We start from the raw sequence: 27,360 nt of genomic DNA, 5'->3' as shown, positions 1-27,360 counted from the left end.
ATAGATTTGTCAAAAGGTTAAACATAAAAGACTCTGAGATCATGTTCTACAATAGCTCATCAAAAACATATGAGGGATGAGAGATGCCAGGGAGTGCAGGACTTAATTAAATTCATAAAAACAGAATTTCAAGAAGGTGGACACATGAACAATGTGATATATCTGTTCAAATCTGCTAGCAAGAGGTTTCACACTACTAAATCTGTCAGTAATGGCGAGATGAACAGAAATAACCAGCATCAATAGCCCAGTCTTTCAGCTTGAGTCAGAAATCTAATTATAATAAGGTGCTTGCTTCACTTTCAAAAACAAAACTTTCCACCAATTGTTCTACTCTCACTAGCTGTAAAAAAAAAAAAAAAAAAAAACCTTCTCAGACAGAATTATATCTCACAAGTGCCATAATCTTTTCCTCAAACGACTTCCAAAAAATGTCCAGATGAAGCACAAATATTGTTTTTAAAACTGGTGGACGAGCTACAGAAAATGCCTCATCATACAGACCTTTTATCATTTTATGCAAAGGGATAGAAGAGCAATGCATTATCTCAGAAGTGAGAGGAAAAATGTAAATGTACTCCACTTTGTCACTTCTCATCCAGCGGGCTGCTTTAACTGAGCAATCCATAATATTTCAGCTTTGATGATCATAAAATGGCCACGGCCCAATGATCCCGCGGAGCTGGATTCGACTCTGGAAGTGTTGTAGTATGGCTGTAGTTTGGCTGGGCTGCACGCACTCACACACCCACCACAAGCACACTGTGCATGTTAAAACCACATGCAGCGTCTTGGCAGCAAAGACACTAAGCAGCAGCCAATCAATAAAACCTTGTTACGCTAATTGCGAGATCATAATCTCCGTTTCTACTTCTGCTGAATATCCAAACAGTCACTCCATTAGTCGAATTATTCCCCTGTGCAGTTTCTCCGTCTCTACCATCCCCCCCACCCCATCTCCTGGTTTCCACCACTCGTTTCTCCCTCTTTTTTTTTGTGGCATATTTCTCTCAAACAGCAGTTCTGCTAAATTAATTCATAAGTCAGGGAGAACGACATCAAAAGAGAGCATTGTCAAGGTAAAGTGCTGATGAAGTTTCTTTTGCTGCACTGTGGAGGTATGAGAAGGCATCTCCACAGTGCACATCTTTGATCGTAGCGATGTGTGCTATCCTGCTTAAAACCAGCAGCAGGAATGTATATTGCTGTCAAAAAGTGTTTGCTCCCTTACAAATGTCTTTGCTTTGTCGTCACACTTAAATGTTTCACATCATCAAACAAGTCTTATTATCAGACAAAGATAACCGGAGCAAATATTTTTTTTTTCTTCTTTTTTTGCCATTTAAAGGGGAACTTGTGTGCATTAGATGTTTGTCTTGCTGCACAATCCATGTGTGCTTGAACTTCGGGTCACAAACTAAAACCTAAGCATTCTCTGCTGAATTTTCTGTTAGAGTGAAATTCATGGCTCCATCAGTTATGAAAATGCAAAGCAGCCCCACATCATCACACCACTGCCATCACCATGTTTGACTGTAGGCGTAATTTTTGTGTCCCGAAATGTTACTTCTACAACTTTTAAAAAGTCTCACAATGAATCCACAGATTTATTTTTGCTCCGTTTCTTACTGTTACATCATTAACACTAACCTTAATTGAGGCAAGTGAGACATGAAACAACTTAGATTTTGCTCTAGGTTCTTTTGTGAATTACTGGATGAGGTGTCAATGCCATTCATAGACAGATTTACCACTGTTCCAAATTTCTCCATTTGTGGTTAATGTATTTCAAGATGGTTCTCTTGAGCCTGAAAGCATTAGAAATGGCTTTGTAATATTTTCCAGACAGATGGATGTTAAAGAATTTGCTCGTCATGCATTGTGGAATTTAAGCGTCTTCTTCATTCTACGGGTCTGGCAGGAAAAACTGAATCAGCTTTATTAACCCAGGTTGTCTGTGTCTAGTACTAAAAATTGCTTGACAAACTGATCAAAAGAGCGAAAATATAAGAAATCCGTAAGGTGTTGATCTATGTTCTGTTGATTTAATTTAATCAAATCAGCACTAGACCTTCTAATCGCTGGTTACTAGCTTTGCAATGCCGCTTTGGCTGGTTAGTCAGTGACCACAGGGGCAGACAAAGAGCTTGTTGATGCCAAGAACAGGGTTCCCAGTCTTGTCATTGAATCAGTAACACTTTGTCACTCTAATAAGGCAGGGGCGTTGGGGGGGCGAGGGGGGGTTAGAAAATGAAACAATACAGAGGACTACAAAGTCAGAAAACGATGCTCATGGGAACATCGATATGACAATAGCACTGACCCCATTTTCCTGTTACTCATCAGCAGATCATGCTCACCTAAGCGTTATTTCATGTGGTTTCTTCAGCAAATTCACCCAACACCAAGCTTATGACCTATATCAAGTCATTTTATGTATATAAAGAGCTTTTATAACAGGTGAGTGAGATTAAAGAGAATGTAGCAACCTAAGCTAGACACAGACAAGCACTTTCATAAAGTTTCAGAGCAGAACCACTGACCCAAATACATTTAAATGCAATGGGCGATATGAGAAAGAAATGGAGATATAGAGAGGGAAGAAGCCAAAGAGGGAGAGTCAGAAATGATGGTGGAAAAAAAGATACAAAAAAGTAAAGAGAGATAATAAAGCAGTGAGCAGAGAAAAATCAGCTTTAGGCAATATGATTTGTTTTCATTCAAGAATGAATATATTGAGAATAATGTGGCAACAGTGTGGATTTGTTAAAAAAAAAAAATCCACTTTGAAATAAAAATCAGCCCTGCAGCATTTGTGTCTCTTTGTCTCCAACACCAAAAGTACATTTTATCTCAAAACTAGCTAAAAATATGAGCATATACTTCTTAATATGTTTTTGATTTGGCAAACCCCCGGGCATTTAAAAATGATAACCTGACCTAATATACTTTTCAATCAACTTGAAAGGTTTGTATGAAGAGAAACAGACACCAGTCACATCAGTCGTATGGCTGCCATGTCCTTCATTAAAATAAGAATGAAACCGATTTAATTTGCATTGTGGTGGGTGAAGACACTGTGAAGACATTTTTTCCTCTAATTGAAACTTAATCATCAAGCATTCTGTTCAACATACAAGTACATTATTCTGTACTATTATTGAACAATTCAGGTGACCACATTTTTTATTTATTTATTTATTTTTACATAATTATCTCCAAAATTCTTTGCAGTGGGGTGAAGCAAACACAGAGCGGATTATCCAGTGACATGAGCAAGCTTCGGAAATTATTTAGGTCTCTGTAATAATTCCCTGGCCACCATGCAAGGTTTAGATAATTATTATTTCACTTTCTAATTCAGATTATATTGAAGATATTGTGGTGACTCCAACTTGTGACGGTAGATGAGTGCAAATGAAGGGTGGGCTTCTCCAAATTAAATTTTGCTTTGGGCGTTGCACCATTAATTTTTGCTTTCATGACGATTTCCAGAATATTCATCTGTGTTTTTACTCCTTCTTGCATTACTTGACAATTCAAAGTAAAATTTTTTGACATAAGTGTCATGAAAATATGTTGCAAAGCATAACATTGCAGACATGCAGGGGCACATTCTGGTTTAAAGACAAAAACAAGTTGAACACTATTTTATTCTGTTACAACACAGCAAACTGAATATTTAGAAAGGTAATATATATATATATATATATATATATATATATATATATATATATATATATATATATATATATATATATATATATATATATATATATATATATATATATGTGTGTGTGTGTGTATGTATATAATGCAATATATATGCAAATAAACATTCCTAGGGTTTTTATTTTGTTCAAAAAGTTTAAACTACTTTGGTAGCATCATTATAGCAAAGAAGGAGGAGCTCAGTGATTATTTTTTGTATTTTCCTGGGTTTTGTTGTGAGAGATTGTGCATCCACCCTTAAGGGCTCCCTGATTTGAGCTGTCAGACGGAAGGAGAGGCTAAACTTGGTGAAGCAGAGAAAAGAGCAAGGCACATGTCAAATATGAGAAGATCTTGAGTAAACAAAGTATAACACGGACCAAAACAAAATCGTCTCTCATCCCATCACAGCCTTTCCTGTTGTTTCACTCTCTGTCTTTTTCTGTCTTGCCACTTTAAACATTAAATGTCAGTTTTCCCAAATGATCTGTTCAGCCATTCCACACTGAAACATACCTATTAATAAAAAGCTACTTTTAATCAGGTAATCAGGATTCTACTGAGTTGAAATACAACGGGTGGTAAGAGGTAATTTTTTCATGCTTTTGTAGAAAAGTCAGTCATTTACTTGGAAAGGGCCAAAAATAAATTAAAATCATTTGTAGCAGACACATGTTCTTAAAGTCATGAAAGAAAATTTACAGTCAGAAAACCAGACAGAGTTAACATTGTTGCGTGTCACTCTGGGCCGCAAGCCAAACAAAAGCATTTAGATACTCAAAAAAAATGAAGCACAACAGAAACACAACCACTGTGGTCTACAGGTTGGCTTCTAATAATTGCAATTGACAGGGACAAATTCCCTGCTTCCCTGTGTTTGTCAGATGGGCTTACTCCCAAACTCCACAAATCCTCCTGTCCAAACACAACCATATGGTCTCCCAGCTGTTCGTGACCAGCTGTGCTACAGTATTTCTGGAAATGTTGCCACGTACTGTTGCACTCCCCCTCCATTCCAACTCACTAAATCTTCTGCAATGAGGCCAGAACAATTTCCATGCTGGCTTGTGAATCAAAGTAAAAAATAGTGTGAGGATAATTGAAAGACAGAGGGGGAAAAAAGAGAGAATTTGCATTTTTATTATATTTTTTCCTTAGTAAGAACTCTGTGAAAGTTGCTTTTGTTTGAAAAGCAGTGATGAGTCTGAAGCAATAAAATATATGCATTTGTCTAAATGTTTACATTCTTCAAAATCTTATGTATTGATGTGTTCCAACCAAAATTTTGGCTACTCCTTGCTTCATTTGACCTATGACATGAGATAAGTTAAAATTCTTAGGAGCATTAGTTACATGTTTAAAATATGAGAGCCAGACAGTAAATGTTATTCCCCACTAATTGGTGAAGATGGAACATCTTTTACTTACACCATGTTGTGTTTTTTCCAACATGTTCTTAAAGGTACCTAAATATTTATCTAAAAACTTCATCTTCCAATTTTTTTTTTTTTTTTTTTTTTTTTTTTACCACAAGATGATCCAAAATAGGAAATTTGCTAAAATTGATTATCAGGTTAAGTAGAAGTAAAGCAATATAAACTCACGTGGTTTGGAGGGAGGAACTCGTGGTTGTTTTCATTCATGTACATGTTTTCACCATCAAACTGAAAGAGAAAGAAAAAAAAAATGTTCAAGAACATAAATTTCAGTCAGTCACTGGAAATACTAAACACCGTAACACCACAGCCAAATGTCTGCAAGTCCTCAGCTTATAGACCCCGATGCTCTGGTGGATGTCAGTAATTACAGTTCATTAGAGCCATGTATAATTAGGCCCTGCCAACGCTTGCGTAACTCACACTCTTCGTCTCTGCTTGCCCACAGCTTCAGTGTGTGCGTGTTTGCATAAAAACTCGCACACCTAACTGCTGTGATTCCCAGGGTGTCACAAGGCAACAAAGGGCCAGTGGAGTGATAATCACAACAGCGAAAGCTCAACGCTCACTGCTGCAGCATGCCGAGTCAGTGAGTCAGAAACTCGGCCAGTCACTTATTCTTGTAGGGAAGATCCATATTAAATCATGAACATTTACAGTGTGTTTCTTTTGCTGCCTTATTAGCAGTTAGATATAATGCTTATTAACAATTAAACTAGTAAGAACAGTAGAGATTGTATTTTTTACATCCAGTATCATATTTGCTTCATCATTGCTACCATATCGGCTTCCGGATATGCACTACTTCAGTGGCAGACTCTGCAGACTCATAGAGTGACTTATGGGCAACACTTTTGTAAAGTATGTAAATAGCATTTGACAAGACGGTCAGTCAGGTTGATGACCCAGATAGCGACTGTCTGTGATACCAGGCAGTCTGCTAGAACTTCTGGAACCTTCTTTTCCTTTTAGACAAATGTTTAAGGTAATCTCTGAACAGTAGGAGGGTGGGTTATTTTTTCCTAAAATTCTACTGCAAACGTATTAAATTTAAACCAAACGTAAGTAAAATATTCCAATGCATATCAGTTGTACAACACACAAATCTGGTCTCAATAGAAGGCTGGCAAATGGTAAATTATTGATGATACAAAGGCATCAGAAATCAAGTAGGGGAAACAGCAAATGTGTGTGAAGGGTATGCTCCAGGCAGATAAAAACGAAACAAAATGTTTGGCCAATTTTCAAAATACCACCACACTGTTCCTTCTGTAAAACATGGTGGTGACGCCATCATGCTCTGGGGATGATTCCCTTCAAAAGGGACCGGAAATGGAAAGACAGAGATAAATACAGGACAATCCAGTTAAAATGAGGAAATAAAAACTTAAAGGCTCCACATGATTTGAGAATGATTTGGAGGTTCACTGTTCAGCAACATCCAAAACATCATCCAGAACTATGAGGGAGTGGTTTAGACAAAACATATGTGTTAGAATCAGTAGCGAGACATCTACAGCTGTCTCCCTAAAGCACTGCAGTAAGAAGTGGTTATGTAAAGTATTGACTCAGGAGGATGCTAGACGCAAATACCCACCACAGCTTTCATCAATTCATTAAAAAAAGTGAAACCCACATATTGTTTTATCCCACACTATAATTATGCACTACTTTATGTTGTTCTTATGCATAAAATGTCGTAAAATAATTTGACAATGTATGAATAACCCCAAAAGTCACTGTATGTTTTTTTTTATTAAGTATGGAAACTGTTAAATTATTTAGCTTGTGACCATAATTATAATGCATGAAATTAATAAATGTATCCAATCCATGACACAGATGATAGCGAGGCGCAAACTGTTGCTTCTGCCAGCTATTCCAAACAGCTACCCAGCTGATGAGACACCATGCAGACTCAAAGAGGTGAGAAATGTCAGAGAAAAAAAAAAAAAAAAAAAAAAAAGACAGTGTAGTTGTCTATTTCAAATCTTAGCAATTCCAAACTCAGGAATCCTATAGTAGATGATAATCTGAGAAAGGCAAGAATGTTTTCTCAATTGTGAACTATTGCTTAAGTGGGAGGTGAAGTAGGTAAAGACAGTGCAGGTATAAGGGGGGTGGGGGGGTGAGAAGGGAGAGAACAAATAATAGAGTTAGCAGAGATCATGAATAAGAGAAACCAAGGAGGGGAGGAAAACGGCTGTAACAGCAGCAGTGACGATAGAGCCTGTGGTTGTTCGAGCTGTAGAGTGATTAACACTGGGGTCAGAGCCAGAGACCGCAGCTTGAAAGAAACAGCCATTTAAACGCACACACGTACGCGCGTGCGTGCGCACACACACGTTCAGAGACCTTTCCTGCCTCTCTGGCTGATACTGTTTGGTTGTAGCCCTTTATGAGAAAACAAAACACACCTCAAGACAGCTTGTAGAGGCTGAGATGAATGGTGCTACTGCAGGGTAAAATAACTGGATAGATATGTGCCTTCAGGAAGACATTTGTCAAGCTTTGTGCATGGACAGAAAACACAGGAAGAAAATCATTTTTGTACAATTACCTTCATGTAATAAATGAACATGCAAAGATTTTCATGGCTAAAAAAAAAAAATATATATATATATATATATATATTTTTTTTTTTTTTTTCTTCATTGTCTTCAGCTCTTAATTTGTCTTGCATTTTTATGTCTACTTTGAAAATGACACAATCCCAACAGCTCCAGTAAAAATGGCAATTACTTTTAAAATGATGCATTTCAAAGCACAACACTGTCATTCAACCCCTGATGGAGCCGTTACTTTGAGTGCAGTGATTTCTGTTTAACAGCACTATTAGTTACTAGAAGGACCAATCATTGTATTCTTCTATGGAAAGGAAAATGACTGTCTTTATGACTCCTGGCAAATGATTTTACATAATGCCCTAATGTGAAAAATGTGTTGGCGTCTTAGAAAAGGTTATTTTCACACCTGTGAACCAGATCTCGATTGGCAAAATAGGCTAAGCATGAAGCAATTAAACAGGGTGTCAAAGTTTAAGCTGGTTTTGCAGCAGTGCTTCTGCAGCACAAAGGGAGGGAGTCACAGAGGACAGACTAGTTAGAATAACAAACAACTTTTATATCAAGGGGAAAGGTAAATAATATTATTTTCTGCCTATATGTGGTTCAAAAAAGGTTCAATTAATCTAAATGTTCTTTGCACATGCTGTGAAGGGGATGCAAGAGGTGATCTGAGCTAGGGATAGCCAACACCAACCTTAAAATGTCATCACAATATATTTTATGGTATTTACTTTAATTATGATAAAAGATACAATGAAAAGTACTTGGAATCCAGCACAGATTTTTTTGGGCAACAAATCTGTAACAATGTAGAGTTTTGGCAGAAGAGGGCAGGTTTGGTCCTTAAGGGCCAATGTCCTGTATGCTTTAGATGTGTCCCATTCCAACACATCCGAATCAAATGACTGACTTGTCTCCTCGGTCTCATTGGTTCTTCAATTCTTTAGAAATAATTCATATCAATCAAAGAGAAATTAGTATATGCAGGATACTGCTTCTTGATAACTGGAACTGTCAAGTGAAGAAGTAAATGTCACTAACATTGTGATGAAATTATAAGTTAAAATCACCAAAAATACTTTGAAATGTAAACAACTATTTCTTGTAGGCTGCAAGGTGGAAGAGTTGTTCCCACTCTTTGCCTTGCAGCACAAAGGTCATATATCACCCATGGCTGCTTATCCTGGATAAGGTTTCAGATGACTTGGCACCAACGTCACCCAATGCAGATGGAGGGCAGAGAGTAAATGCAGCCTACTTATTTCTGTTGATGAAGCATCAAATGCCTAAAGTCTATGTCCTGTAACCATTCTAATAGAGGAAGATAAATGTTATTTTCGTGATTCGAAGGTAGTTGGTCACAAGGGAGTTAATAAAAAAAAAACTTACCAAAAAAAAAGAGGAGAAAAGTGGATCAACAATCTACAGCTAAAAACAGGCAGTGTGAAAACTAACAATGCGAGAGTTTGCAGCGCCAACTTCAAACAGGTAACGATCGCATCGTTTAAATTGTATTGTCAGATATATTTTATTGGACAGTTACTTAGAAAGACAAGCATTCATATGTAAGTTAAGATATATTATTTTTACGCCCTAGCTTGGATGTCCTCAGAGTGCTGTAGTTAGCAGTTAGCTCAGTGCCGGAGAGAAAATACAATGTTTATTCAGTGGGACTTCCATGCTAAAAAAAAAAAAAAGGTAAATAAATTATAACCTACCAGCCATACAGTCACAGTGAGCTGTGACTATTCCCCCATGCCTGGCTATGAACTAAATATAGTTCCCGAATATATTTGTGGCCAGACAGAACATGAGGGTTTCTGTAGATCGCTGCTAATGGTTGACCTACATTGGACTTGAATCCAGCATCCTACAACGACTCAACATTAACATACAATTCCAGCATGAATTTGGGTTTTCATAAGTTAAATAAATTAATTACCTGGAGATCCAAGCTCATAGAAATAACATGTTAGTTTGTTGTTAGCGATAGCATTGCTATCAGACTAATTACTTAAAATAGCACAACTCACTATTCACCCGGCAGAAACAAGTGGACAGAGGAAATGCCCCTGACATGGGTATTACATAACAACAATGACCCCAAGCGTACCGGTAAGCAAGCAGCATATTGGCTCCAAACAAACAAGATTGGTCAGTTAAATCCCCAGCCTTTGATCCACAATAAGACATACAAGGGTGAGGCAAAACCAAGAGAACCAGAAGAATCATGCAATATTGTCCAAACATCCTGGACAAGAAAACAAGTTGGAAATTAGTCAACTTCATGTAAAACAGATGTAAAGAAGTTCTCAGAACGAGTTATCCAGAAATGACTATCTCAGTGATTCACAGGAAAGCTAAATCTTTAATCATCAGTCTGTTTGTACAGCTAATTTATTCCTTGTTCATCTTTTTTTTTTCAGAATGACATTTTTCCCATGTTTTGGAAAAAAACATGTATTGAATGCATTTAAAAACAATAAAACTTATATAGATTTTGATTTTTACTCAGCATTATTTATTCACAGTCTGATTAATTTAACCTTTCTTTGTTAGCTAACAATCTGCTGGAATATAAACCAACACAGTAAACAGCTGCTTTACAATTATTATTTGTCTCAACCGATAAGAGAAGCTGTATAATAGGTCCACTAAAGTTTTATATTCTACGTAAGCAAAAACTGGAATTTTTTTGTGATATTTATTAATGAACTTTATTCAAGTGTACACTTGAATAAGGCATACTTCTCTTGAATTTTTACATAGTTTTATCTATTACTGATATTGCTAACATCTGATCCTGAATTCTCATGTAAACCCTTTGGGGTCATTTAATAACATGGGAAACAACTAAATTATAAAGAGATATGTGATGGAAAGAGAATTTAGGGCATTAATAAGAAAAAAGAATGTTAAAATAGGGGAAGAGTAAAAACTTAAAAGTTTAAGTTCTGTTAATATGTAGCTCTTTCACCATAAGTCACAGTGTGTTCAGTTTAAGTATACAGGCAGACCTTTGACATATAAAAAAGAAAGGTTCATAAGAGAAGAGAAAGCATGTTGTGTCTCTCCATGTTTGCCTTCCTGAGGGTTTGAGGTCATTAATCATGGTCAAATCTACAGCAAAACAATTCAGCAAAGGAAAACAGAGATGGGGGAGGGGCGGGTTTGGTGAAGGGGGAGGCGGAGTAGCTGAGAAGGGGTGAGATGAAGGAGAGTGAAAGACAGTGAGGAGTTTTGAAATGGATTGCAGCCTGGAAACAAAAAGGTGGAAAGAAGGTCTGAGGAGCTGATGCAGTTGACACCAGATAGGTTTAGTGTGGCAAAAGCCCAAATAGAGAGAGGAAGAAATTCAGTAAAGGGAGAACAGGAGGAACAAAATGAAGTCGAAGAACTGCTACAAATATCTTTTCGTCAAGCCAAACCAATGTCAGTTTGATACAGGAAGTAAACAGAGTCACTGAGGTTATAGAACAGTTGACTAGATCATATCAGATATATAGAGCTCTCCATGCTTTCACTGAGACTCACACTTTCAGATTATTATCCCTTCTCAGTGTACTCAAACCAATCTGAGAAATATTTTGGAAATGACATTTTGTTTTTAAAATGTGCTCCACTGGGTGATTTTTTTTTTTTTTTCTACTCAGTGCACAGGAAACATCTGAAATCGGTTTAAATTCCTAATGTAAGTCACCTGGATATACAAGTGTAGCATGCATCTTTTATGTCAATAGTTTAATATTTAAAATACAATAATAAAACATTGCTATAAATTAGCTCTTCTAATTATGCCAATAATATTGTCACTATTTTAGATAAGGTAATGATCTATTTATCTTCCAATTTTACCCTTGTCGTCTGGTCTGAGTGATGCTGTAGTGAGTAATGTTTGTTGCAACATTGAGTCAGGAGAACAATATTTTATCTTTCCCCTGTACTTTATGTAAATGCCTGAAAAGACAAAGCTCCACATGACTTGACTTTGAAAATATTCAAAAATTCAGCTTGGATATGCTTGTATGAACAACATTTATATTATAATCATTGATGGAAAACTTGAGCTAGTGAAGCAAGCCAAAGCACAATACGACCACCGCTGTGTTTATTAATTGAAATAAGCTTATTGTAATGAAATGCTAACTTTAATTTCTAAACCACTTTTAAATTAAACTAAGACTTTGTTATAGTGACAATCTTGTCACATGATAAACATGTGAGTCCTAGTACTCACATGTTTATCCAAAAAGTACATTTTGGACAGCAGTGGCTTTCCTCTTATAAGGCCATCGTTGTTGTGCACAGCATAGTTGCTATACTTGTGTTGTTATATAATGTCTAAAGCATGTGCTGTGGATTTTAAATTCCACAGTTCAAAATTCTTTAGAAAAAACACAATCCTTCCCCACCTCTGATTGTAATCTTCAATGTCTAATTTCAAATAAAGATCAACTGCTTTTGACATATTTTTTTACTACCCTCAGACTTTTTTCAACAAAAACAGCAATTAGTTTGTTACATGTTGTCTTGTTTGTTCAATTGGCCTTCCTTTGCTTCCATTTTTAAGTCTAATTAAGTTTTGTCTTATAATGCTGAGCAATGTGCACAAGTTTAAAGAGAACCAACACTAACCATGTAAATTAGGCATTTTTTTTCTTTTTTTGGTTGTGTACTAAGTGTTCTCTGCATTTTTGTGATTGTGTGTTCAAAGGACTGACTTTACGAAGTCAAATATTTTTCCCATATTTATGAGCCTGGAATGGGTCCCAAAACAATTAAATCCAAAAACCCATGACATAAACATAAAATGGAAGCATAACTCAAAACATTTTAAACCCCCACAGACTGTCTTGATTATTTAACATTCCTTCCTTAAAACGTTGTACCATGACAACTTGCTGTCGGACCTCTGTGTATGTGCTGACTAAATTCCACTTAATTTGATCAGATAAAACGGTACTGGAAATGTTTTTATTGGCATGCTAAATTTGTTTTGTATAAACATGCCATTTTATCAAGAAACTAAATAAAATCAGTTATGTACAAATAAGGCAACTTATTTTATGCATCTTTTGAACCAATGCAAAAAAAAAAAAAGAAAATATTTGGTGTTTGCTGGATATCACTTCTTCTCTTTAATCCGTGGAGGCTTAATGTTGGAACTGACCTGGATGAATGTGCCATCCATCCAGAGTAGATTGGATGGGTTGGGTTAATGCCTAATTGACTCAGAAAAGTCATGTTCATATCAATTTTTGACCAAATCTATGATCTTACAGAGCACAAGTTTGCTTTGCATTCTGTGCCGTAGTGCCGCTAACGGTACTGATTTGAAGAAGAGGATTTTCTCATAAGGTTGATGTGAATCCAGCTGTTTTTTTTTTTTTTTTTTGCTGTATGAGCTGACTACCAAATCACAGAGCTGGAAGCTGCGGCTGGGGATGTTTCAGATTTAAAGAAAGATGAGGCAGGAGAGGCGTGGAGAGGAGGACTTAAACCACCTCCTCAAATCTTTTTCATGGTAGCAGCCCGCCCCTCCCCGGCTTTTTCAGCCCACCGTAACTAATCGCATGTCAGTCAATGTGGCGATGGAAAGAGGCAGCAGTCAAAATACCTGTGTCAGGACTGTGGTCATTAGAGCATTCAATGACTCATAGACAGGCACACAGACAGAGAGAGACAAACACACGCATACACATGCAAACAGACTGAAGCAAAGGACAGAGAGAGTGGGGGATGGTTCGCAATAAAGCAGATATGGTTTGCATGAGGGCATAAATTTGCTCCTGCATATGTAGTCTCCCTTTATGTGTTCCTAATATGCATACATGTTTGCATACTATATAACTACAGCTTGAGAATATGTTAAAGGATCTGGAGTTGTACATATTTCATTCTGGCCAATGCGTCTCTGTCATGCATCCTGAATAATAACACTCACATACACACACTCACTCACACACACAATGCATTGATTCCACTGTGATAAAGATAACAAAGTTAGACCTTCCATAATATTTATTTTCCCATAACAGACCAAGTCTGCCACGCCCGGTCAAATAACTCCATGCAGATGAAATATGGTCTTCATTACCTTTAAACCTCAACACAGAAACTAGCGAGGGGAAACAGAATTGCCCTTCTTTCTCGACTGAAAGAGCACAAAATGAATTGGAGCAGCTATGATTTCTTTTTGCATTGCCATGACAAATGTACCAAAATGGAGTGAGGGAGGAAAAAAGAGAACGATAGTGACACATGAAAGAGACACGAAAGGGCATAGAAGACAAAGAACTAGATTTCATATATATATATATGTGTGTGTGTGTGTGTAGCTAAATTTGTGCTTGACTTTAAGATCCAGGATGAGAAGAAATGAATTAAGGTGTTTAGTTGAGGATCATGTTAAATCACGCATTGGAATGAGTCCCAAAGGAAGTCTGTTCCCTCTCTGGCTTATGATGGGCTTAATTGCATCTATCAGGTTCTAGATATAACATTAATCTTGGGTTTATTGGTCAGCTTTATGGTCCTGTCAATCATGCTGAGAGGCTTTAAGAGGGAGACCGCTCTTCCAAACGGCACCTTAAAATAATGCATGCCAGATTACAAAGCAACAATGGCAGCAAGGGGTGAGAGGTAAAAGGGAAAACATGCACATATATTTAAAAATGTGTATCAGCAGGCCGAAAGAACATTGCGTCTGTGAGTGACTCAGTGATTCTGAGTTGTTTTGGTTTGATGCTGGACTGATCACTTTGCCTTTATTTTTTTTAATGCATGGTTCATTGGGCTAAAGGCACACACACTTCCCCCACCTCTGACCCCCAAAGCTCTTGGTAGGTGTAGGATTTCAGATGGCCACATAATCGCACCATTGTGCCCCTGTAAACACAATGAAAACAAAGCTCACATTGCTGACATTCAACTCTGCTCACTCTGCCTAACCTTGACTTACAGCGCAGCTCAGGTGGAACATAGATATGGATATTCAAACAACACATAACATATGACAAGACAGCAAAGCATTTTTTTTAAATAAATCAACATGGACAAAAATATGTAAGAATATTTTCAATAAAGCTTATCGTTAGAAGCAAATGAGAGCTGTCCCGTACCCGACTTTTCTTTAGGTTGTGGTCCCTCCTGATTACTTAAACCAGCACACTTCTCATCACATGTGGGCCTGAGAACTCTGTCTGGTCGTTCCATTAAATCTATTAAATCCACTTGCATTATAGCATAGTGCTTATAGTGCACAATAGGAGCCTTTCAAGGGCAGTCCCCGAGGAAGCCAACAAAGAGGTCTTTTAGAGACAAGTAAACTAATTCATAAAAAGCCAAACATTTTTTTTTTTTTTCTGTAAGTGTGTGTACCTACTCCAACATACTCGCAATTTATAATTTTACACAGCAAAAGATACTTTGCTTCAACTATATAGCAGTAGTCATTAGTGTTACGCACATATCCACACACACACACACACACACACATTATATATATATATATATATATATATATATATATATATATATATATATATATATATATATATATATATATATATATATATATATATATATATTAGAACTAAAGTATTTCCTTAATTATTCTTGCAATAAAATACCAAAACATCCAAGCACCAGACATCCATCAATATCTTTTTTTATGGTTAATTCAAATTGTCCAATTCTTTCAGAATGTGAGGATTAACAGTCGTTGGCCAAAACTATATAGGAAGCATTTTCAGAAGTCATAGAACTGGTACAATAGTCAGGATCAGAAACTTCAGCATTTTGCTTTCACTCAAAATAAAGTTCACTTAAATGTGCTTAAAGTAACCTCATCAAAAATATTAATGAAAAACGTTTTCAAGAAATACAGCACATTTCAAACAAAACTGCATTCTTAATTTTATCTTTTCAAATCTCAATCATTGTCTTGGTTCATCCTACTGAAGTGAAGGAAAGCTTTTACCCTTCGTGGTCTGTTTTCACCACAAAAAACCAACCTGGTAAGCATAAGTACAGTAATTTGAAAGAACATGATTCTTCACCAGAAGGAACAGAGAAAAAAAAAATCTCTCTTTCTGCATTTGAAAACTCAACATGTATTTAAATCTAAATGCAGCAACCAAGCGCTGTCTTCGTCTGTCAGTGGGCCTCGAAATAATTTGCTGTTCTTTCATTCGCTGCCATGCTGACTTCACATCCAGCCTCCGCCACTAGCGTTCAGGCAGAATTTTCTATTACCAATCTAATTGCACATTCCACCCTGACAAGAGCTCATTAAACCTTAATTATACACATGTTGTTTTCTACAAACATCTCCATTTGGGTCTCTCTGCCTTGTAATTGTTCAGCAGGGACAAGCAGTTGAGATTTTTTGCAGACTGAGACTGGAAAAAGAGAGTTAGAGAGGGAAGGAGTGAGAGAAAGAAGGAAGAAAAAGGGAAAAAAAATACCAGAGAGAAAGAGAGGAGTGTCTGGAAGTAGGTCATACCTCTCCATAAACAAGGCATGGTTTCTAAAATAATATACCCATCCAGTGGAAGTAATGCCAAACAACTGAGTGAATGTGGAGCTCATGTAATATTTACAGAGCACTAATACATAGATGGCAGGTCTTTTTCTCAGCCCCTCCACCCTCCAGCCTCACCATCTTATTCCGAAGTCAGAGGTTTTTCTTCTTGTTTTTCATCTGCTTTTGCCATTTGAATTTCAGAGAAAGACAACTACACTCATACATCAAGCAGGGAGGGGTGCTGGTAAGTGTTAAGATGTTGAGTTTCCCTTGCTTCCCTTCTCACTTGTTTGCCGCCCCTCTGCACCAACCACTGCGCACCTCACTGTTTCCTCCACATTGGCTATGGCTCTCATGTTTTACACACATTTGTTACATTTTAGAGAGAGGAGAGTGTAGGTCTTTATCCAGACACTTTGCAGCATGGGCATTGGTATAATATGGTGTGGAAGCTGTGATTTTAAAAAAAAAAATACTTCTTTAAACTCCAGCAGGTGCTGGGAGGACGGCAACTAGTGTTGTCCATGGGTTCAGACTGTTCGCATTCAGCCTGAGTATTTCTACAAGGAGTATAGACTTTGTCAATATTGTTGGAGATGAAAATTAAGAGGATTCGCATTAACTAAAAAGTTACATGTGCATCAGTTTGAACAGAGTGACTTCGCTTCTTATATTATAATACTTCAAAAACTGACTATGATCTGGGAAAACATGCAGGCACCTCTTTTGTAGAGCTGTTCTAATCAGGCTTTTCTTAGCCGGCACCGACATCTAGTTTTATTTGAGGTTTGATTCAAAAAGAGAGGTAGTGGTTTTAAACTCAAAAGACAATAAAGGAAAATAAAATGTATGCTCATTTATGAAGCAAGGGGTGGAGTGGAAGATCCCACTGCAGATAGCAAGCAACAGGCAGCCTATTGAAAATACATTTTTTATTAAAAATTAGGAAAATCAAAAACTTAAGCTCAGGAAAAAATAAATAGATAAATAAATCACAGCAGGAACACAAGATGTTGGTAGCAAAAGGGGAATTTGGCCAAGACCTGACTACCTGAGATAAGTTTAGGATGGAGAAATGATTAGTAATCAAGGAACATGTGGTTAATTAGTAACCAGCTGTAAAGGGGCAGCTGTGAGGAAAGGCAAATCAATGAAGCTGAACTGAGAAAAAAATGATACACTTGGGAAAAAAACAAGAAATAATTAAGATTCAATGTAAAATGTGACAAAGAATCGCAGAAAAAGGAGCACAAGGAGAACAAAGACTTCAAGTAAAAATAAATGTTCAAAATAAAACATAAACTTAGGTGTAGCGAGAACTGGAACTGAAGATTGCAGCTCAGTAAAGAGCTTACAAATATATCTAACACCACAGTGCAGAACAAGGAATCCAAAAACCACGGAATGAACTCAATTTGGAAAACAAGAGACAAGCAAACAAACAAAAAAAAAACTTTCAAAAGTTATGATGATTTATGCATAAAGGCAAATCCCTGAGCTTTATCTCATTTTACTAAACCCCAAAAAGTTTTGTGAAATTCTGCTGGTACCTGTGAATCTGATCAATTGTGCAATTATTGTAGAAGTAATGCCTGCCATGTCTCCTACTCCTTTACCTCGCCTTTATGCAGCAACTATTCATTACTGACTGTGGAAATGAACTTGTCTCTTCAGGAATTCCATCTTTAAGCTTCCAAATTCCAAATTTCCAATTTACAGATTCAAGAATAATCATAATCCATAACTACATGGTTTACACCCACTGGTACCTTCTAAAAAAATAGGTGGTGACAATGTCCCTAGTTTGGCAGATTTTACATAGAACTTATTAGAAACAAGCAATTTATATTCTGAATCTGAAATATGTCTATGTAAAAAAATACTATGTAGTAAGAAAGTGTAGCAATTCTTGAAATTTCAACATGCAGCCATTGATGCCATGATCACGAAATGGTGTTTATTAAAAGTGGCACTTTGAGCCTCTAGTTTGTGCTTTTGTCATGACAATGTGCTGTTTTGTTAACACTCCATAATTTGCTTCTCTTTTTCTCTCACTTTGCAAAGATCAGTGTGACTCTAAGACATTAATGTAGCCAAGCATTTAGTTAGAAAAGAAGAGTTTGCCAAACTTCAAATGTGCTAGTTGGTACATTATTAAATTCGGTTGTTTCAAAACAGATCCCTGATGGTTATTGCCTAGATAGTAATAATAATAATAATAATAATAATAATAATAATAATAATAATAATAATAATAATAATAATAATGTCTGGCAATATTTGGCTTTATTTATTTAGAATTCAAATAGCTTGTGATAAAAAAATGAAACAGTTTTTGTTAAACAATGTCATATCTGCAAAGGTCCCATTACAGTTCACATGTTACTGGTGAATTGTTGGCTGCGTGTTCAATAGTGTGATAATATATCTGTCCAAACACAAAGTTTAAATCTTCTGTAATTATTTAAAATCTGCAGCCAAATAAATCTGATTTCTCTGCAGAATTTACATCCATCACAGCTAAAAACTCAGATGCGTATATCAGCTATCAGCTTTTGGTGGCATGAAATGAGATGTCATTGCTAAAACTGCGCCATGTCACTGCCACTTAACACCCAAAAAGAAATAAGTGTCCACGCTGAGCATCTCAGTCATCACTGGGGACCTTCTCAGCCTGTCACTGGTGACACATACTGCATGCATCATTGATACCCATCCAGCAGCTGGAAATAAATAGGCTGTTGTCAGATCCTCCCTGCTCCGAAACGTAATATTACAATTATTAATAGTATTTTTATACAATGCACAGTTGTCTTCCCAAATTACGTTCCAGTGGGCTGGTTGAAATATTCCAGTTTTAGCACAGATGCAGTGAACATCAGTCAATTCCCACTAACATCAAACACAAAAGCTCTACAGAATGACGCGAGTCATGTTAGGATAAACAAACATGACATATTAAACAAGAAAATGAGTTGCTCTTAATAATCCTCCATATTAAATCAGGAAAACACTAATTAGAACAACCTGCGCCTGATCCCGACTGATTCACCCCTGCTCTCAGGCTCTTTTTGTGAGTGTGTGTTTGTGTCTGTCACATTCTTCTCCTTCTGCCGCCTTAATAGGCACTGTCTTAGATATCGCTACAGAATAGCGCTCATGCAATATTAATATCACACCAAAATATGGAAGCTCAAGCCCCCTCTCCGACTCTGACTCCCTACATAATTGACTATGCAAGGCTCCAAATCAGCTTGGAGAAAGAGAAAAAGACATGGAGAGAGACAAAGCAGCATGGATAGAGAGAGAGAGATGTAAAAAAAAAAAAAAAAAAAAACAGTTCTGAAACGATGCTGTCATCTTTGTGTTCCAGCAGATTTTGAACCTTCACCCTTCTGTGCTACAGTCAAGGCAGGAGAACTAAACAACAACAGGAACAGCTAGAGAAGCAGTTCAAACAATTTGGTTTCTCACAAAGAATCCACAATCAGGTAACGTAAAATCCTCCCTCCCCCATCAGGGATGTTTAATAATTAGTTTCATCACCTCAGACGCCCCATTGCATCATCTGGAGTTTAAACCAACTTTGTGTTGAGACTTTACCATTTAAAACTCTTGTGCTTCTGTGATTAAGAAAGAATCCAAACACTTGCACAGACCATATATGGTGCTATGACACCTTCCTAACTCTGCAAAGTTGAATTACTTTTAATTCAACTTTGCAAATAAATGTGCAAATTAATGTGCTCTGTATCTACAGTGCCCAAAGAGCATGAACATCTCTTGATGTGTCACCGGCTACACAAATTGCAACCACTTTCCACAATGTATTTATTTAATTACTATCACAATTCAAAGCAATGTAGTACAAAATTACAAACTGTAATGGAAAATATGCAGTAAGTGTTTTACATTTTTATTTTTTACACATGAAAACCTAGGGGGGGAAAAAATGCTGAGTGATGCCCATCTCCACTGTGCAACATGGCAGAGGCAGCATCATGCTATGGGAATGAGCTTCTTCTGGAAAGTCAAAATGAGCTTTTCGAAGTCGATGAGATCCACAAAAGATTTAAGATTGCTGAAGTGATTTAACTTCTAGCAGGACAATGTCCCACTTATACAGCCAGAGATACAATGGGGGGATTTATAGCCACACATTTATTTGTTAAAATGACTCAAAGTCAAATCCTAAACAAATCCTAATCTACCCAATCTACTTGGGTAGATTAAACTAAAGTTCAATTAGTTTGCAAAGAAGAATGTGCAAACATTTATGTCATTATTTCAAAACTGTTAGTTTGTTGTGCTTGGACTTACATATTTTTTACATTATAATAATAATATTTCATGGAGTAAGAATAAGTTTAAAGAGCAAAAATCACTAAATGTAGTAGATGTTTATTAATGAATAAACTAAAAATTATAACAGGCTTATTAAACAGTCAAGACCCTGCAGTTGAATGCTTATCAGTCATGCTGCTGGTAACTTGGTAACTGTAGTTTTAAAATTATGCTTTTGCAACTGGAAATAAGTCCAAACAATGGATTTTTATCTTTTTTTTATAAGCAAAATAAAGGTTTAGAAGCCACTGAAGCAGGTAGGGCAGGCCCATAGTTGCTCTCCTGGATCCAGCAGTCAGTCACCTTGACACTTCCTCTGGGATCTCATTTAAAGAAATTTAAACAGGAATAGTTTGACAGAAACTTCACTTTTAAAGTCTTGCAACACCTTCACACTTGGTAACCGACCCATAGCTAGTAAACATTGTGTGTAAAGTATTGCACACTTATTAGTCTGAAATGTTTCTATTCTGATAAAGAATTGAATCCAAAGCCACTCATACAGCAGAACAACTCCCTCTCCGCACGGACCACAGCAGAGCCGTGGAGATCATGGCCTCTGCACTGAACATTTTAGAAAGTAAACCATAGACACTTAGCGCTGTAATAGATGTTAAAAGAGAGAAAAGCAAAGGTTGCGGGGGCAGAGCCGGAGGTTGGGGGGGAGGAGGGGGGGTTGGGTTATATGGAGGTGGGCAGTGCACCTTGACAGGAAACACAGAGGTGAAAAGCAGGAGTTAGAGGTTAGTTTGACAGAGAGAGAAGAAGTGGTGTTGGTGGTGAGGGGGGTGGGGGGGGAAGTTAGCTGCTGCGGAAGTGCCAAGCCCACTTTTAACTGAACTGAATGTAGTGAGTGGTGGAGATGAAGAGAGGGGAGGGGGCACAGAGATAGAAATCAGGGAAAATAAAAGGGGTGTGCAGGGGGGGGAGGGGAGGAAGGAAAGGAAGGGTGAGGAGGGGGGTGGGGGGTGAGGGGGGGCAGGGACCTACTGCACCTTGACACTTGCTCTTACCGCAGCACCTGATAAGTGCAATGGAAAAACGTCTGGTTTCCTCCTGCATGTTAAGTGGTTTATATTCTCCTCCTCTCCATACAGCCCTGTAGCTACAGTGTGCTACTGTACAGACTCTTACACACAGGTAATAACAGACAAAAGGAAATGACAGATAACCAAAGGGGGGTGTGAGGAAGAAAATAGCACACATTGTCTCCTTTTGCAAATCTGCACAAAAGATGTAATCTTTAAGTTGCTTCTGAACTGTAAAGCAGACAATTTAGGCGTGTTTGTTGCATTTTTTTTTCTTAACCAATAAGTTCATTTCACAAACAGCTCCTACATTCAGTTTTAGATGCAGTGCAATTTGCACAAGAGTGTATCAGACCAGGGTAGATTTATATCTTCACTGCCTCACGCATGCCCTGACAAGGAGCTCATTCCCATGATTTGTAAGTAGTTCTCTTCACTGAAAAGCATTAACAATATTCACTTTAGATAACATATGATTCCAGCCCCTGTGAGAGGGTGGCTTTCTTAGAAATGCTTTGTTAGCAATCTCTCTCTCTCTCTTGATAAATGATTTAGGACATGTGGCCAGAGACATCAATATAATCTTGGCTGTAATTAAAAAAGGTGCACACCAACAATATTATATTGCTTTATTTTAACTTTGCCTGTCTCCTCTCTCTCTCTCTCTCCCTCTCTCTCTTTCTCTCTCTTTCACTCCCTCTCCCCTTGACTCACCCACTCTTCCTCTTGCTGAGCCCTGGAGCACCCAGGAGATAATTCAAAAAGCACTTGCATGGAGTTAAACATGAAAAAAACAGAGGAAATTAAATTCTCTCTTTTTGCTCTATTGTTCTTTCATTTTCTCTCCTTTGTTACATAAATGCATAAAAGCAAGGCGAGCTAGATTCTAATTATGATTTTTTTACAACGCTAAAAGATTTTTTTTTACATATTTTAAAAAAATGAAAGAGAGGTTTCACAAACAAAGTAGGCTGACTACTGCAGCACTTTGTCAAAGTCAAAGAGTTGCAAGTGCAGCAACTTCAATAAACTTAATCATTTTTTTCTAGTATCCTTGTGAATGCTTAGGTATTAGAATAACCGAAATTGAGACTTTGATGTTCAAATCGTGCTGTTATAACACAAATACTTTGCAAAACATCAGAAATTATGAAAAAATAATTATGCTTTATCTACATTCACCTGTCCTTAGAATTTGTGCCACAAACAGGTTAGAGGTAACAAAATTGTATTCAGAAAGCTCTTCCATCCTTTTATATTGTGAGTGATGCAGTTCACCATCCACCAAAAAAGGTCTTTTTTGAAACTTTACAATACAAACTATCAAGTACATTGGAATTAATTAGACACTGCAGTTATGACGTGGTGACATGACACAGAGAAGACCATTCAGGGGGAATGGGAGCGTAGTAACAGGGACTATCCTGCTGCAAGATAAGGAATATCCAAATATCAAAAGCCTCAAGTCATCATTCCTCTTAGACATTTTTAACCAACCACAAACATTTTGGGATTTTATGTGATAAACCAACTCTAAGTAGTGCATAATTGAGCAATTGCTTTTTTTTTTATGCAGAAAGAAATATGGGATGTATTTCTTTTTCAGCCCTTTTCAGTCAATACTTTGTAAACCACATTTTGTTTAAATTACAGCTGTCATTTTGGGGTATGTCTCCTCCAGAATCTCCAGACTGATTTTTTTTTGTTTTACCAATTATTTTGCACAGAAGAAAACAGAAACAAAACGTAAGAGTAGTCAGACTGGATGGGTCCCATCGGAAGACAGCGATGTTCAAGTTTTGATTGTGCCATTTTGGGCTTTGTTCAAAACCATTCAGTTGTGGCTCTGGTTTTATGTTTAGGGTAATTATCCTGTAAATCCCTCCTCCTGTCACAAAGGTCTTTTTTTTTACCCTTCACATTTTTATTACAGGATTTCCATGTATTTTGCTCACTCAATCTTCTCATCAACTCTGATCGGCTTTATTGTCTCTAGCAAAGAAAATCCTTCTTTGACAATGCTTGAAAATTGATGTCCGCAGATGCTTTTTGTTCAGTCTACGTGAGCCGGAGCTATCCAGAAAAGAAGAATGGCCTAAAATGTTTGTCTCTATATATGCCCGGAGGTCAGAGACATGTAAAGACTTGTCGCTGTAATTGCAGCAAAAGGTGGTTCTACAAAGTATTGGTTCTGGGTAGCTGAAAATTTTATGTTTATAAAATCTATCATTTTCCTTACAATTCATAAGTATGCACTACTTTGTATTGGTCTATCGCATCAAATTCCAGTATATTAATTTTGTGCGCGTAACATAGCAAAATATGAAAAGTTTTTGTGTTGTTTTCTGTTTGGATCTAAGATCAAGATTTCCAAATTAAAACTTTCAATACATTTATTCACACTTTTTAAGCCCAGCACACCCTTTTAAATGGCTAGGACCATTGTGCTGCATTAGGTGATATTTATGTTAACATGAGACCAATGGGTGAAGGTGCAGAGGTGTGGTGGAGGGGTGAGGTGGGGTGAGAAAGATGAATCATACCCCAGTAGAGGGCAGCCTCTTGCCATCAGGGTTTGGGCGCATGGGCAGGGAACTGTAGAGCCTCACGCCTCTGTCTGCAGCAGCGTATCTGTTCTGTAGAAGCAGAAAATGAACAATTTTTAGTACATTTTCTGAATTTTTTAAGCAGAATCTAAAAAAATGATTATTAAACTATTTTTATTTTCAAAGTCAGACAGTTTTCTTTCTTTTATTTTTTTTATCAAACTAGGTATGATGAAATCTCACAGCTCAGTCCTATTAGTTGTTTATGAAGAGTTTGCTTCTTAGATTTCCACCAAGTCCAAAAGCCTCCACGTTGGCTATGCTAAATCCACTCAGATCATGGTGATCTACCATGCATAATAAGTGCATACGTTCAGCCCACGCAGCGGCACTAATTTCACTGAGCTGTTGTGTTTTTGGTAGCTGGGCTCCACTATAGTTCCTATATATTGCACAGCCCATAATTAGAGTGAAGGGGGTTTTAGTTCTTCTGGCTCCTCCCTGCACTTCCACATGTGGAATTTCTGCCATAAAACTCAACCTAAAAAATTGGGGCAAAAGGCCCTCACTTGTTGGAAAGCTAATGATTTTGAAAAAAGAGAGAAAAAAAAAAAAAAACAATGTTTCCTGCTAGGAAAAGATGTGGTTGGCTCAGCGGGGTTGACAGCGAGGACCACAGCCACAGCATGAGCACCTCCCAGGATTCACTTCAAATCTCACCTCCTTTATCACGTCGTCTCTTTGTCATTATCTCGCTCCTCACTTCCCTCTCAAATATGAGCACCTCACTGCACCTCCGAGACTCCTTGATATTCTGTTATTCTCACATTATCATTGCTCTTCACTCCTTTTCAACTGCTTTCACCTGATTTGCAGAACATCAGTGTCCTTTCATGTACGTTAATTGACAAAAAATTAGACGTTTCTTTTCCTCTCAGGGGACAGTTTTAGCTTCTGTTTGCTGCTGGGTTAAAACAAACACTGAAAAGCTGTTTTCCGCTGCTGATCAAAACAAATTGGGAAATGAAGTGCACAAACAAAAAAAACAAAAAAAACAAGTAATTCATTTAGAGCAATGTTTTAATTTTTATTTTAAGTCATACATGCATAATTTCTGCTCTCCCCTTTTTAAAAGATTCACTTTCTCACTTCACAAAACACACCCAGTTTTTTGGACACAAAAACCACAAGAAACTGAACACATTTGCATATTTCAAATAAATGAAACGTGTTCACACATTTTTAACAGCTAAGTGAGACAAACAGCTTTGAGCTGGCTGTTTTTGACCTTGCCTTTCACTTCTGATCAGTCACGTGACACACGCTTAAGCACCTCTACTGTACAAAAGAAAGTATGACAGGAGGCAGCTTTTAAAGTGCAATGACAAAAACCCACAGATGTAGATAGCGTATAAAGAGTCTAATGTAAAATGATTACCACAAAGCCACACAGTAATGTAAGTAAAGGGTCGGGTAACATACCATGTACGAAAGAAGTTCATAACACAGCAAGTACGATTATGATTTGTAGAGCATAATTTGTATTCTCTGCACATCAGTTAACTGACTTCAGTTTAGATTTTGAAAAGTTGCAAACATTTGTTTTTATATGTATCTTTAGATTTGTAAAATAGCTAGGACCAGGCCTTTTTTTAAAAAATTAATTTAATGTAGATCTAATTATTTATTTGTGAATTTATTAATTATGTTTCATTGAAAATATTTTTGTAATAGTTCCTTTGTTAAGTGATGACTATATGTCAGCTGAGTTCCAAAAAAATAAAACTTTACTGGCCCACTCCAGCGTTTCCCTGTGTAGGTCATAACACAAAGTGCATGCATTGTGCCCTATTTTGATTTCCTATGTTCATTATGAAGTGAAAAACACATGAGCAAGCACCAGTGATATGGGTTGCATAATGATGACACAGCATTATTAAATACAACCCTGCAAGGTTCCTACAAGCAATTAAGGCTGTGTTTTTTTTTTTTTTTTTAACTAATGGCTGTTTTCCCTGAATGTATTATTAGTCTTATGTTGAAACTAAAAAATTCAAACTATCTGATGCACATTTAGAGCTTTGAACGGGATATATTGTAGCCAATCTCTTGGCTTCACTGTTTCCTTTTGGAGCCTTGTTAGTTACCTGGTCAGAGACGGCTAAATGAACGCCTCACAGAATAGCCACTTTCACCAACAGAGGCCACAGTGAGTGAATGTTTGATATTTTTCCAGTGTGCCAGCCTAATCTAGCCCTGTGGCATGCTGCATTACAGGGCTAATAACAGCTGTCTGTGGCCTGGAGGAGACACAAGCAGGCCTGGCTGTGCTAACTGGCCCTGACAGACTCATTAGGAGTCCTGGCAACCAGAACAGCAATGGCCAAACTCCCTTACATTTCCTGACTGGCTCACAACAGTTCACAAGTGCAAGAAGCACTGTTTGGAACACTTGTTCTCTGACGCTTTCTTTTGTTTTTGAGGCCTCACTTCAGTGGCTCTCGCCCTGTGCCACCTCTCTTTCAGTTTTTTGGCTGACTTTTTTTTACTGTTTCTGTAATAATCTTGCCAAACCGCGGCTCTAAGTCGTTTGCCATCTTCACTCGACATCATGCTCCGTCTATCCCCTCTTTCTTTTCTTAGGCTAGCACACCCCCAATATGGCTCTAACCAAAATAGAGTAGCTCTGAGAGTTCACTTGTTGCTCTAAGTGTAGAAGTAAATCTACACATGAATAAATAACTGACCTGCTTTTCTGTCAAGCATTAGTGATCTGTGACAGGAAGATGCAGCCCCACACCAGGAAGGTGCGGGCATCCTCTGAACTTTGTGTTACATACTGTAACTGGGCCTGTATGAGACGAAGAGGGACTTCCCCAGGCAGACGGTGAAAGCAAACAATCGTCCTCCGACCCGGCGGAGGCCGAGTCAATTAGACAATAAACACAAGGAGCCAATCAGAGTTGTCTGAACACAGAGGCTGTTAACAATGGAGGGAGGGATACACATTGCTGCCAGACCCCAGCCATGTGACAATATTTTATGGCTTAGCAAACGTTTACATGACAGCAGTTATTCTGATGCACAGAATAATTCCATCAGATGAACGAATGAAAGATTTTAATTTTGTATAAAAAATTAAATCCTTCATTAGTTCATGTAAAGAAAATGAAAGATTTCAAATAAATTATTTATCCAAGA

The 27,360-nt window shown here is 37.4% G+C and overlaps 1 protein-coding gene across 3 annotated transcripts in view; it reads right to left on the bottom strand.

Moving 5' to 3' along the window:
• tox2 (TOX high mobility group box family member 2) overlaps nt 1–27,360 on the bottom strand; it is a 126,311-nt gene that overhangs the window by 46,337 nt on the left and 52,614 nt on the right. For all 3 annotated transcript variants that reach the window (XM_088005748.1, XM_088005747.1, XM_014990957.2), the window contains exons 2-3: nt 24,157–24,249; nt 5,316–5,375 (exon numbers count right to left, since the gene is read on the bottom strand). In XM_088005748.1, the coding sequence (XP_087861874.1) occupies nt 5,316–5,375; nt 24,157–24,198 (102 nt within the window). In that variant the 5' untranslated portion in view covers nt 24,199–24,249. The remainder of the gene's footprint in view (nt 1–5,315; nt 5,376–24,156; nt 24,250–27,360) is intronic.

This window comes from Poecilia mexicana, unplaced genomic scaffold, assembly GCF_051168715.1.
Source record: "Poecilia mexicana isolate PSO_F unplaced genomic scaffold, ASM5116871v1 scaffold_5, whole genome shotgun sequence".
Classification (NCBI taxonomy): Eukaryota; Metazoa; Chordata; class Actinopteri; order Cyprinodontiformes; family Poeciliidae; genus Poecilia; species Poecilia mexicana.
This window is presented reverse-complemented; position numbering and strand designations above follow the sequence as displayed.